Source organism: Nicotiana tomentosiformis, chromosome 1, assembly GCF_000390325.3.
Source record: "Nicotiana tomentosiformis chromosome 1, ASM39032v3, whole genome shotgun sequence".
NCBI classification, from domain to species: domain Eukaryota; kingdom Viridiplantae; phylum Streptophyta; class Magnoliopsida; order Solanales; family Solanaceae; genus Nicotiana; species Nicotiana tomentosiformis.
In genome coordinates this window covers 114,785,226-114,799,993 of record NC_090812.1, presented here as the reverse complement: position 1 = coordinate 114,799,993, position 14,768 = coordinate 114,785,226, and the positions used below count along the sequence as shown (strand labels likewise).

At 41.8% G+C, this 14,768-nt stretch overlaps 1 protein-coding gene and 1 long non-coding RNA gene across 3 annotated transcripts in view; one reads left to right on the top strand and one right to left on the bottom strand.

Moving 5' to 3' along the window:
* LOC104106934 (guanine nucleotide-binding protein-like NSN1) overlaps positions 1 to 845 on the top strand; it is a 191,306-nt gene extending 190,461 nt beyond the window's left edge. For both annotated transcript variants that reach the window (XM_070190036.1, XM_009615594.4), the window contains one exon: positions 294 to 845. In XM_070190036.1, the coding sequence (XP_070046137.1) occupies positions 294 to 638 (345 nt within the window). In that variant the 3' untranslated portion in view covers positions 639 to 845. The remainder of the gene's footprint in view (positions 1 to 293) is intronic.
* On the bottom strand, positions 136 to 13,669 carry LOC104106935 (uncharacterized). Its single transcript, XR_011412498.1, has 3 exons — positions 13,328 to 13,669; positions 1,198 to 1,271; positions 136 to 1,103 (listed from the first exon to the last, which is right to left on the bottom strand). It is a non-coding gene; the product is annotated as an uncharacterized lncRNA (long non-coding RNA).
* Between the last annotated feature and the right edge of the window lie 1,099 nt (positions 13,670 to 14,768).

The window sequence follows — 14,768 nt, the reverse complement described above, 5'->3', positions numbered from 1 at the left end:
TGAAAGAAATGGTCATCTGTGCGCGTAACAGCTACTGGTGTCATCACGGCTGCATGAACTAATAAAGTCTTTTGTGTGTTTGAATTTTTTCCTAAGAACTATGATTACAATTTATCTTTTGAGTGTTTTTCTCGGCAAAATTTCAGAAGAGCAGCTTTGGGTCCGTGTTCCAATTATCATATAAAGTTATCAATGCCCTTTCCCCCCGCATTCTCCATTTATGATTTGTCACATCTTTAGTCAATTTTATATTTTCAAAAGAAAAGAACTAATGTTGCCTATTTGCGTTTCAGGACAATTTGCAGCAGCCATTGGCTGAAAATGATAATTCTATAGATAACCCTGTTAGTGAGAACGGAGATGAGCCAATGGATTCAGGAGAAGGTGATGCAGGCCAGACGAGGGGCAAAAGTGCCAGTAGTAGACAAAATGAGAAGTTATATGCTGAGGAAGGCATGTTGAACACTAAACAGAGAAAAGCCGAGAAGAAAAGGAGGAAGAAAGACAAGCCCTCAACTGCCAGTGATATGATGAATGATGATTATGACTTTAAGGTAGATTATGTCAAGAAGGATTCTGCCATGGATGATGCCGAGGACTCTGTAACAACTGATGGAAGTAAGAATAATCCTCTTTGAACCATAGCCATAATCTGCAAAATGATTATATGAAGTTAGAAGAGACGATTCCCTAATTCTTCCAGCAAGTATCTGGCCCACTCCCTTCTTCCATTACATAGTGTTCCATATCTATCCAAGCAGAAATATTTTTTTAGAAGGTTGATTTGAAAAACTCCACAGGAAACTCAAAAGGTAATTAAGAAATGTTTAACTGATTGTTGACCAGCCAGAAAGTTGCATGCTTTCCCTTCTTAGATTGGTAAAACATAATAAGAGTATAAGAGTCACCTCCATATAAGACTTGGGATGGGGTGCAACAGATGGTTCCACAGACAAAGATCTCACTGCACGAAATAATCCAATCATGTAGCATTAGTATTTAAAGAATCAGTAAAAACCAATTTAACAAAATTTGGTAGCTAGAAACAGAAAGTAGAACCTGAACGTGGCATCACCATCCACTTTTCCATTCAAATAAGATTGCTGGACCATAAAAGCATATCAGAAACTGAATCTTAAAAGCCAACAGAGATATCAATTACAAGATCCAGATTTCTGTGTTGCTATACAACTTTACCCTAGATTGAGTAACTGAAATTCTGCGATCATCTGGTTCTGTAATTGGTATTCTCCCAGAAGTATTACTTTGCCCTGCATGTATAAAGCAACTCCAATCAGACACCCCGTCCCGTCTAAAGGATGACTTGGATCCCTTTATCTCCTTTTTTTCTTCAGACACGGGCCACCCGCGGGGGGTGCATGATATATGAAATCTAAAGACCTGGCATTTACTTAATGACTGCTAAAATTCCAGGGCAATTACAACATTATAACGAGGACAAAGCTAGTATATATAAAAGGGAATGCCGATGGAGTGGAGAAAGAACTTAGACAGAAGTGCGGGGACCAAGAACTGAAACCTGTTAGGAAAGAACTATAGAGCAAAGTCATGCTATAATGCATTTATAGAGACATAGAGGCCAATAGCCAGCCTGGTCCGCTGATGGTCAAAAGCCAGGAAGATCGTCCTTATGCAAGTTTCAAATGACTCTTTGAACACGTTCACAAGTCAGTTTTGTAGCTTAACAGTATAGGCACCACGAAAACAATGTTCAATGACATTTGAACACCAAGGTTATCAAGCCAAAAAGATCTAGAGCTGAAAAGTAATCCAGCCTCAACTAAAGGTGGAATCAGCAAACTAACATTGCACAGTTTTTGCACAATTTATTATCGCTATATTCCCCATTGCTTTTTCAACTATGAACGCTCATATAACTCTTTACTTCTCAATAGTGTTGCTAAAGTTTACCTCTTTTCTAGCCCCTTATTATTTCATAACACATCCCTTTTATTTTACATGAGTTTACTAAAAGCAAAAAAGGCCAAAACACAAAAACCTATAGCGTAAGCAGAGACTTTCCACTCTAATAGTGAATGAAATGTAAAAGGGAAAAGGTGATGTTTACCCTAAAATTCGAGTAACAATTAAACTTATTTAGTGATTTTAAGGATACATGATTTAATCCAATACCAATTGACAAACAAGGAATTGAATAAATAATCTGAATAGTAAAGTAAATCAAACCAGTGTCTTAGCATCGCTTTCGACCTCGATTCTAGATGATCTCGAGGTTGGATAAGAAGAACAATAAAGAGCATAAGATAAACAATGATGAACAATAATGGATAGTAAGTAAAATAGAGAGCAGCGTTTTTGTATATCTTTATCAATGAATCAATGCCCCTTACAAATGAATATGGTCTCTCTTTATATAGTAGAGGAATCCTAAATAAGGTACAATTTTAATCACGAAAATAATTCCCATGATTGATGTCAATAACCGCTTGATTTAATCTGTTCCGAGATCCGCCAAGATCTTTGGTCGGTTGTTAATATCTCGCCATTCCGTTATTATGCCTTACTCGAAGTCGGTCATGCTCGGTCTCGATCTTCAGCGAGCACTTCGATCTTCGTGCTCCGTACTTTTCTATCGAGCTCGGGCCTGGTTTATTACGAACTTACTCTCGAGGCATCTCCTCGTGCCTATGAAATCTGACATGCCCGATTCAACCGTATACAGATAGTCCCCGCGTTTCTTAGAATAAAATGATAAGAAACGGTTTGAGCCTTGATATTCTGAAACCTCGATCATGACGTCGTCCTTGTGACGTACGTGACAGATGTGATCGAAACATCCCGTCAGTTCAGTTCCCCAAATCATTAATGCTTGTCAGTTAGCGGCCGGCCACTAACGTTACCGAACCGTCACCGTGAACCTATAAATACCCGCTCCTTCATTGAATCAAACTTTACTTCTAATCAAACCTCTTAAGTACTCTTACTCTTTGCATCTCCTCCTTTTCGCCGTCCGTAGAACCACTGTCGTTAGCACCTAAACCACCCGTTTTTCATCTTTTTTCGCCCTTATTTACTTATACAAATGGAGAAAACCTCAAAGACTGTACCATAGAAGGAGAAAGCTTCTTGCTCCTCTTCTCGGCCGTCCGGCGGCAAGGCATCGGCGGAGCCGCTTCCCCATGAATATGTTCCTGGCCCATGTACTCTAAAATCCGACTTCAATGTCGAAAACCCTTCATCGATCCCAGGCCGTTGTGAACATGTGTCGATGTACATGTGCTCAATATCGAAGAGTCACCTCGAGGCCATGAAGAAGAACTTCAACTGGGGTCCTGAGGTCGTGGTGCAAATTCCTGCTCCCGAAGAGGGCATCACCGCCTATGTGGATGAGTTCTTAAGTGTTTACACTTACCCCTTCACATTGGGTCCCCTCGACCCAGTAATTATTGATCTCTGTAAAAGATATCAGGTCACCATCGACCAAATCCAACCCTCTCTATGGCGCATAGTAATCATGATGTGCTTCTTCTCTAGCAAGGCCGAGGGGCTAGAGTTCACTCTAAATCACCTCATGCGGTTGTACTGGTCTCGAATCTACCGATGATTAATCAGGCTCCAACGCCGGGCAACGAAGGCCTTGATTTTGAGCATCGATGAGGACTAGGATCAGGGTTGGATGAGCCATTTTATACGTTTGAGGACCCATGACATTATCCCGGAAGAGAAGATGTCGTTCCCTGAGGAGTGGAACTTAAATCGTAAGTGATCTTTTAAACTTTGTTCTTCGTACCTTCTTCGACTTCGCCTGATATCCCCTTTTGACATGCAATTGTTCCTTGGATGCCTCAAGCGGTAACTGACCTCGAAGATTGGGTTCGTAAGTTAGCCTCGACTTCCACTTATGCCGAACGCGCATGACGTGATTTGGCAAAGCGCAGATGGGAGGCCAAGAATCACAGTAAGGATCTCCTTTTTCATGTTTTGAAACACTTTTTATACTTCATTCGTCATTAATTTTCTTTCATGCAGGCCTGACCAAGGATGCCGTTTTGAGGCCTTCAAGTGGCGAGGAAGAAACCAAGTCCCAAGTTCCGAAGCTGGGGGAAGACAAGAAGAGGCAAATTGCCTCGCAGTCCGAGGACCCCAAGCCCAAATCTCAAAGGGTGAGGAGGAAAGTAATCGCTCTCACGATGGACTCGGTCCAAAAACTGAGAGACGAAGAAGAAGAAGAGGAAAATGCCTTGGCACTGACGGTTTGACCTAGGAAAGCCGCCGAGGTCACCAAACCTTCTGAGCCGACGATGGCTGCTAAAATCAAGCCTCGTGTCGAGGAGGCTTCCAAAAGGAAATCGGGTGAGGATCCTGAATTACCAGAGGTCGAGACCATTTCTCGGCCATCTGCAACTACACTGGACTGGGTTGGTTCTAAGACCCCGAAGATCGATCAGAGCGTCCTGAGCGACTTGCTCGGGACCATGACAACATGTCACTTGCCTTCTCTTCCTACCTTTTCTGAGGAGGCACTAAGGGAAGCTCGAGAGTTGAAGACCCCTGATATAGGCGGGGGCTCTAGTGTAGGGGATCCCTTTTGGGATTGCTTTACTGGAGTCGATGATGCCTATGATATTGGTGACACCTCTATTCTTTTAGAAGAGGCCCAATGTCTCTTATCTCGGGTAAGAATCAGTTTACTTCACTTCTTTTAATTACTCTATTTCCTCTAAATATGACTTGTATTTTCCTTTTTTGTATAGGACATCGCCAAGTCTCGAGCTAACCTCAGCCAGTGTGAAACCGAGCTAGATAAACAGGTAAGCATCCTTTTGATAGAGTATGGACTAGACCCAACTATGGAGGCTAATACTTCATTATCTCAGCTGCAGCAAAAGGTTGAAAAGATCGAGTTGCTTCGGGGAGAAGCCGATCTGGTCAAGGCTGATTATGATCGGTGGAAGGAGAATATGAACCACCTGGATGCAGAGAAAGAAACTACCTTGGCCAAACTGTTATCGACCGAGGTTCAACTTCGAGGCGTCAAAGAGAAAAGTTCGGCCTAAGCCAAGAGGATTGAGGAGCTCGAAACCGGGCTCTCTGAGGCCAAGGCGGAGATCGAGAAGACAAGAGTCATGGCAGACAAGTCCATTGCCATATACCGGGCCAATGCTGAGGCTGCTCAAATGCACCTAAGGGAGGCTTCTTACCAAGAGCAATGGATTATTGACTCAGCAAAGTGTCAATCCCGGAGGGAAACCCTCGAGAAAATCCATACTCGAGGTTTTGAACTCTCCGAGGAGATAGCCCGAGCCAAGGTGCTTGAGGCTGAAGCCAGGCAGCTTGCCTCCTGCGATGATGAAGACGATGATGAAGAAGGTAGCCGAGGCAGATCCGATGAGGGGCCTGAAGGAGAAGTTGCTCCCGAAGTAGAGGTCGAAACCGGCCGTAGTTAGGACTTAGTTTCCCTTTTTGTAAGACCTTGATCGGTCTCTTGTACATAACCTTTTTATCAATATATAATAGAAAAACTTCTTTTGAATGCCTACTCAGTTTTATGTTCAAACGTGTTTTGTGCTTTTGCCTTGTGAAAGTTTTTGTTGTTGCAACCTCTGTAATCGAGTGAACACTAGTTCGAACTTAGAACAAAACCCTTAGATTGTTTAGACATGCAAGTGTGAATCCTCGAGTTCAATAATATATTCGACATTTCGGATGGCTTGATCGATGCCATGACTGCACTGTTTTTATAACTAAGTTCGAGTATGTTTAGAACTTAGGATAGAATAAACCCTTAGGGTTTTTTTAATCAAATAATGGGTAATTTTCGAACTTGCAGTAACATACCCCTTAAGGTTTTATGGCGGATCCTTGAGCTAAGTTCAAGTCAATTTTGTTTGAACTCGGAATAATGGAACCCTTAGGTCCGAGTTGAGTGAGAACAAAGTATCGAACTCTAAATGTATTGCCCCTTAGGCTATTTTAGGTTGGGCCCATATGGCCTCTAAAAGATGGCTATTATTTCCCCCTTTCGGCTTATTACCCATTGGGTTTTTTGAGGGTTTGATGTCGGTTGAAACTCTTTTTATGTGCCTTAGTACGTTTGTGTTAAAGATAATTTGACACCTCTTAAGGTTTTTCGAGGGCTGATTTTATCGAATTCGTTTTGATTATTTGCCGAGGGTAACCTTTTTAAACCGTTTTTTCAGAGAATTTGAAGTCCTATCATTATTGCGGAATTCGGACGTCTCCAAGCCGCGTTATTTAGGCCGTAGCCTTCGGGTATGCCTCTTGGGCTTATTTCCCAATAACATTTCGAACTTGTTTGAAATGTCAGTCCCCGAGAATAGTGGACTTGGCCTATAGATCGAGAGGTGCCTCTTTGAGGTCTTATGAATTTATGAATATACACTCGGATACGCCGATCATCGATGGTAGTCTACGAGTTTATTCTTACACTTTGGCTCTTGAGCCGTTTGATCGCATTAACATAAGCATGAGGTTTTTAAGGTAGATAATTTTCTTTGAGACACAAAATGTTTAAATGAAGATAGGATAGTTTATACATGTGTACATGGTTTGCCATCGAGGCTCGACTAATTTATATGGACACGATTCACTTGACCGTTTGGTCCATTACAAAGTTTCCCTATCGAGGCCCTTTGACATGAAGTACTATTCTTGAGAATACATCATCCGAGGGTGATGCCCTCCAGTATTCGAGGTTGATTGCAAAGAAGCCTTGGATACTATTGAATTGTCCTCAGGTAGCACATAATTGTTGCCTTGTTAAAAACCTCACCGGAAAAACCCAGTTGGGATAAAATCCGATCTAAGGGAAAAAGAGTGCAACGGGTACTTTAAAACCTGAGGCCTCGATGTCTTTGGTCGAACTCCTGCAATAAGTTAGCGTCGAATATATATAGACGAAAGAAGGGAGAAAGTCATACCTTAACAATAATATCATTTGAGAATTGATATGTTCCAGTTGTTTGGTAATGGTTCGCCGTCAATCGTTTCGAGTTTATAAGACCCTTTTTTCCAACTATATCGAGGACTTGATAGGGTCCTTCCCAATTTAGGCCGAGCTTCCCTTGATTAGGATCTCTAGTGTTGATGGTGACCTTTCTTAGGACTAGATTCCCAACCCTGAAGTGGCAAAGGTTGGTTCTTCTATTGTAGTACATTTCGATTTGTTGCTTTTGTGCAGCCATTCGAACAAGTGCCACTTCTCGTTTTTCATCTAATAATTCGAGGGTAGTATTCATAGCCTCGTGGTTCGATTCCTTCGATGCATGTCGAAAACTTATGCTGGGTTCTCCGACTTCAACTGGAATTAAGGCTTCAGAGCCATACACTAAGGAAAACAGAGTTGCCCCTGTATTGGACTTCGATGTTGTTCGATACACCCAAAGGACTTCGGGCAGAATTTCTCTCCATTTCCCTTTAGCTTTGTTCAACCTTTTCTTCAGGTTTTGGATGATAGTCTTGTTCGTCGATTCGGCATGTCCGTTCCCACTAGGATGATACGGTGTTGACAATATCCTTTTTATTTTATGGTCTTCGAGAAATTTTGTCACTTTACTGCCGATAAATTGCTTACCATTGTCGCATACTATTTCTGCGGGTATCCCAAATTGACACACGATGTGATCCCAGATGAAGTCTATAACCTTTTTTTCTCTCACTTTCTCGAACGCCCGTGCTTCAACCTATTTAGAGAAATAGTCAGTCATAAATAAAATGACCTTAGCTTTACATGGGGCTGATGGAAGGGAGCCGACGATATCCATCCCCCATTTCTCCGGGATGATGGATCATCGGAGCAAACCTTTGACATATATCACATTTTCGAACAAACTCCTTAGTATCGTTTTCCATGCTATCCCAGTAGTATCCTGCTCTAATGATTTTGTGAATCAATGATTGGACGCCGGAGTGGTTCCCACAAGTGCCTTCATGGACCTCTCGTAAAACATAATCGGTGCCTCCTGGTCCTAAGCACACTGCCAATGGTCCATCGAACGTTCTTCTGTATAATGTTCCATCTTCAACCAATGTGAATCGAGCAGCTTTGGTTCGTAAGGTCCTCGACTCTTTAGGGTCCGATGAGAGCTTCCCATTCTTCAAGTATTCAATATATTTATTCCTCAAATCCCAGGTTAAGCTTGTAGAGTTTACCTCGGCATGACCTTCCTCGATCACGGATCTCGAGAGTTGAACGACAGTCCCCGAGTTGATCTCATCTTCGTTGACCGATGATCCCAAGTTTACAAGTGCATCAGCCTCACTATTTTGTTCTCGGGGTACATGCTGTAAAGTTCATTCCTTGAAACGGTGCAAAGTTACCTGCAGCTTGTCCAAATACCTTTGCATTCTATCCTCTCGAACTTCGAAAGTTTTGTTTACTTGGTTCACCACCAGTAAAGAGTCACACTTGGCTTCAATAACTGCTGCCCCAGGCTTTTAGCTAGCTCGAGACCTGCAATAATGGCCTTGTACTCGGCCTCATTGTTAGTCAACCTAGAAGTTTTGATAGATTGCCTAATAGTGCTACCCGTGGGCGACTTCAACACGATGCCTAGCCCGAACCCCATTACATTTGAGGCACCGTCTATGAAAAAGGTCCATACCCCTGATGACGTACCCGATTTCAACAAGAGTTCCTTTTTAACTTTTGGTACGAGGGTTGGTGTGAAATCGGCCACGAAGTCCGCTAAAATTTGAGATTTGATGGCCGTCCGGGGTTGATATTTGATGTCATACCCACTGAGTTCGATGGCCCATTTAGCCAATCGGCCCGACAGTTCGGGTTTGTGCAAAATATTACAAAGTTGGTAAGTGGTTAATACGCATACAAGGTGACATTGAAAGTATGGTCTTAACTTTCTAGAGGCGCTTATCAGTGCAAGTGCCAATTTTTCAAAGTGTGGATATCTAGTTTCTGCTTCTCCTAAGGTTCGACTTACATAATAAATGAGAAATTGCGTATCTTGCTCTTCCCGAACTAGGACACCACTTACCGCGATTTCTGATACTTCCAAGTACAAGTAAAGTTTCTCATCTGCCTTTGGAGTGTGAAGCAGTGGTGGGCTCGATAGGTATCGCTTCAACTCTTCCAATGCCTGTTGGCATTCCGGGGTCCAGGCGAAATAAATCTTCTTTTTGAGTAAAGAGAAAAATCTATGGCTTCGATCCGATGACCTTGAAATGAATTGGCCTAAGGCAACTATCCCGTCCAGTTAGCCTCTGTACCGCTTTTACACTATCCACGACGGGGATGGACTTGATTTTATCGGGGTTGATCTCGATCCCCCTATTTGATACCATGAAGCCAAGGAACTTGCCCGAACCAACCCCGAAAGCACATTTCTCGGGGTTGAGCTTCATGTTGTATTTTCTTAAAATATCGAACGTTTCCTGCAAATGAGTCAAATGGTCCTCTGCGCGCAGGTACTTAACTAGCATGTCATCAATATAAACCTCCATTGATTTACCTATTTGTTCTTCAAACATTTTATTCACTAGGCGTTGGTAAGTAGCTCCTGCATTTTTTAGCCCGAAGGGCATTACATTATAACAATATGTTCCATATTTGGTGATAAATTAAGTCTTTTCTTGGTCTTCCGGGTTCATTTGGATTTGATTGTACCCGGAATAGGCATCGAGAAAAGTAAGGATCTCGTGGCCGGCCGTGGCATCGATCATCCGATCGATGTTAGGCAGTGGAAAAGAATCTTTGGGGTACGCCTTGTTTAAATCCTTATAATCTACACACATTCTAAGTTTGTCCCCTTTTCTAGGGACTACAACTACATTGGTTAACCATTAGGGATATTTTACCTCCCGAATGGATCCTATTTTGAGAAGTTTAGTTACCTCGTCCTTTATGAATGCGTGCTTTACTTCGGATTGGGGTCTTTTCTTTTTCTTCACCGGTTTGAATCTAGGGTTCAGGCTTAGACGATGTGTCGTTACCTCTAGTGGAATCCTTGTCATGTCTAAATAAGACCAAGCAAAACAATCTATGTTATCAACAAGAAATTGAATAAGTGTTTTCCTGAGTTCGGGGGTTAATCCCGTTTCCAGGTATACCTTTCTCCCGGGCAGGTACTCGATCAATATAACCTGTTCCATCTCTTCGACCGTTGATTTTGTGGCGTCAGTATCTTCGGGAACAACAAAAGTTCGAGGGGTCAGAAAATCCTCCTCTTCTTCTTCTATCTCTCGCTTCCCTGACTTGGTCGAGGCTGGTGGCTGTGATTGCTATTTGACTTCCTGTTTATCTTTGATGCTCGACCTTTCCGAGGTTGATAGTGTCGATATCGGGGTCACCTCATCGACCGCAAACATTTCCTTTGTAGCATGCTGCTCCCCGTATACTATTTTTACACCGTCCGACGTCGGGAATTTCATCATTTGGCGGAGAGTCGAAGGGACTACCCTCATATTATGGATCCAAGGCCTTTCGAGCAGGGCATTGTACCTCATGTCGCCCTCGATTATGTGAAACTTGGTATCTTGAATAGTTCCAGCCACATTCACTGGTAGAATAATCTCCCCTTTAGTTATTTCACTGGCCATATTGAAGCTGTTTAAGACTCGAGCAGCGGGTACGATTTGACTTTGTAGGCCGAGCTTCTCCACGAACCTAGATCGGATGATATTTTTCGAGCTACCTGGATCCACTAAAACATGCTTAACTTGAACTTTATTTAATAAGATAGAAATTACCATAGCGTCGTTGTGGGGCTGAGAAATGCCTTTTGTTTCTTCGTTGTTGAATGATAAAGTGCCTTCGGGCACACAATCTTGGGTTCGTTTTTCCCTAGTGATTGATACCTTAATACATTTGAATATGGGTCCCTGCGGGATGTCGACCCCACCGACGATCATATGAATGACATGTTGGGGTTTCTCCTGTTCATTTTTCCTGTTGGCGTCCCTTTCTTTGAAATGATTCTTGGCACGATCGCTGAGGAACTCTCGAAGTGACCCCCATTGAATAGACGGGCTACCTCTTCTCTTAATTGCTTGTAATCCTCGGTCTTGTGACCATGTGTGCCATGATACTTGCACATCAAATTTGGGTTTCTTTGGGAAGGATCGGTTTGTATGGGTTTGGGCCACCTAGTATCTCTGATCCTTCTGATTGCCGAAACAATGCCCGATACATCGATGCTAAAGTTATATTCCGATAACCGAGGTACCTCTGTGGGATCGACATACTTGTCGAAACCACTTTTGCTCATAAGTTCCCGAGAATTCTATCCTCGATCACTTGTTCGAACGTTCCGGGCGGGATTGCGTCCTGAACCATTGTTCCTTCCATCTGCGGTATATGATTGATATCGGTCCTTGTTCAACCTTGGCTCCCTGTCGACATCCCTTTGGTTTCTAACTGTCAACCTGTTTGGATATACTGAACCGGAAGGGGCTCCTAATTGGTCGTCCTCGACCCTGATCTTCGACTGATATCGATTGTGTACATCTGCCCAAGTTATAGCTGGATACTCGATCAAATTTTGTTTTAACTGTCGTGATGCTACCGAACTCCGTTCGTTCAACCCTTGGGTGAAAGCTTGAACGGCCCAATCATCTGTGACCAGTGGCAATTCCATGTGCTCCATTTGAAATCGGTACACGAACTCCCTTAGAATTTCATTATCCCTTTGTCTAACCTTGAAAAGGTCCGATTTCCTGGTTGTGACCTTAATGGCCCCGACATGTGCCTTTACGAAAGAATCTGCTAACATGGCAAATGAATCGATGGAATTTGGTGGCAGGTTGTGATACCAAATTATTGCTCCATTCGAAAGGGTCTCTCTAATTATTTTCAACAGCACAGACTTGATTTCATCATCCTCTAAATCGTTACCCTTGATGGCGCATGTATATGAAGTAACATGCTCGTTGAGATCGGTAGTCCCATTGTATTTGGGTATGTCTGGCATACGAAACTTCTTTGGAATAGGCTTCGGAGCCGCACTTGGAGGAAACGACTTTTGTACAAACTTCTTCGAATCCATCCCCCTCAATATTGGCGGTGCCCCTGGTATCTGATCAACTCGAGAGTTGTATGTCTCCATTTTTTTTATCGTTGGCTTTGATTCTCTTCTCCCCCGATTCAATTCTTTTGGTGAGCTCCTCAAGCATTTTCATTTCCGCAGGATTAGTCTCCGATTTGTTACCATTCGACCTTTCCGGTTCTGGCTCGGTACGTCAAGTATTTTCCGGTTTGACTCTATTCGGAGCTCTATATTGACTTTGTAACTAAGCAATAGCAGCTTGCTGAGCCTGAAGCATCTCGAATATCAATTGGAGACTAACTCCTTCGTATCCCCTGTCCTATGTTTCTTGGCCACTAGATCGGCCTTCTCTGCGTACACTCCCATCGAGATCTGCGCCTAGGTCCACGTTTAGAGCAACGTGCGAACTGACATCGACTGGGTTGGCAACTGGTGTTTCCCCGAGATTAGCCTGTGGCACCTCGATTCTTGGAGCGATCACATTTTCATTCTCATCGTGGAATCCGAGGCTATTGTTACTGTTTGTGGATGCGTTTTGTGAGTTTGACATGTTTTAACCTGAAAGCAAAGGCACTCAATAAGAACAAGTGTAAAATAGTGTGTTTTACCAGAATCAGTACTGAACAATTACTATTATCCTTAGCCCCACGGTGGGTGCCATACTGTTTACCCTAAAATTCGAGTAACAATTAAACCGATTTTAAGGATACGTGATTTAATTCAATACTAATTGACAAACAAGGAATTGAATAAATAATCTGAATAGTAAAGTAAATCAAACCAGTGTCTTAGCAGCGCTTTCGACCTCGATTCTAGATGATCTCGAGGTTGGATAAGAAGAACAATAAAGAGCATAAGATAAACAATGATGAACAGTAATGGATAGTAAGTAAAATAGAAAGCAACATTTTTGTATATCTTTATCAATGAATCAACGCCCCTTACAAATGAATAGGGTCCCTCTTTATATAGTAGAGGAATCCTAAATAAGGTACAATTCTAATCACGAAAATAATTCCCATGATTGACGTCAATAACCGCTTGATTTAATATGTTTCGAGATTTCCGCTGAGATCTTCGGTCGGTTGCTAATATCTCGCCATTCCGTTATTATGCCTTACTCGAAGTCGGTCATGCTCGGTCTCGATCTTCAGCGAGCACTTCGATTTTCGTGCTTCGTACTTTGCTATCGAGCTCGAGCCTGGTTTATTACGAACTTACTCTCGAGGCAGCTCTTCGTGCCCATAAAATCTAACATGCCCGATTCGACCGTATACAGGTGAGAGGGCACAAAAGTACGTGATGAAAAGCAACTGTATTACTACCTTCCAGTTTCTCTATAGCACTTGTCATTGATTTCATCTCACGTACTTGGTAGTTTAACAGACTTGTCAGCTCCTCAAAATACCTTTTCTCTGTGGAGGAACACAAGTTAAATCACCATCATATCATTAATGGTAACAAGTTATTTCCTCCTTCGTGAGACCCTTTCTCTCGAGAAAAGAACGCCTATACATGACTGGAGATCCCCTAACTTTTGATCCTCCCGAATTGGTTCGGAGTTTACAAACACAGAAGTCGGAGAGCTCCCATTTGTAGCCTCAGGCTTGGAATCTTGATGATCTTCAGCTGTTGCTTCATGATATTAAAGTTTGGATTATACATCTATTTAACTCAAAAATTTAGTACATCACTATTAAATTTAAAAATTAAGCAATGGGACTTCATAGAGCAAAGCAGAAGAGTGCTGAGTAGATAAGCTTATAAACAATTGGCTGAAGTGCACGACAACTATTAGATCTCAACCACGACAGAAGTTCGCAGTAAGCAGTTCTCAGAATACAAGAAATTTAGAGTACCGCATATTCTAATATCTTGTAATTTTTCTTCACGCATAACATATGTTTTATCAGCAACATATATGCACTTATGATTGCTGTTAAGAAGTCTGTTACTGCATTTAGTGGTTGAAGAAGATCTAGCCCATGAAACCCAACATGTTGAAGTAATAAAAAAGAGAACATAACAATAAAATGTTAATATCCAATGGACATGCTCCGCAACTCAGTTTACCTACATGATAGCAGCTCACGTAGTTAGGTATTTATGTGTACAGATACCTTCTCTCCAATCAAGAGTCAATTTAGCTTTAAATGCAAGATGGTTTTTTTCCTTTTCTTTCCCTTGAAATTCAGTTCATAGGAGTTGGTTAACGTGGCGTCTCAATCAGACGAGAATAACCAGAATCCAGCTACCCTTTTAATTGCTCTTCATTCTTTACTGAATTTGTTGCTTTTTCATTTGGTTATCTGAATAAAGATTGTTCTATTAAAAAATTGATCTTTTTGTACTTTATGATGTTTGTGCCTTTTTATCTTTAACTTGATAGGAGTATGTTGTTCTGCTTCTTTTTCTTTTATGGGTGGTTGTCATATTTAGTTTGTTAAGCAATGAAATAGTAGCTTGATAGTATTTACATTTAATAACCATTTGTTTAATTGGGAGTATTGGACGAATCTTTTGCTAAAAACAGGAACTTGTGTTGTTGTAGAAGCTGCAAGGTGAAATTATGAGGTCTTTTTCTGTATTCTTGAAAAATTGCTTTAGCAACTAATGGAATATATTGACCTAATTTCTCAAATGAATGGACTGATTTGATATTAATTAGCTGGATATAATACTGTGCATATTCAATAACTAGATAATTTTGTTTTCAGTATGAGGCTTCTGATGGTAGTAGGTTCATTTAACTAGATAATTTATGAG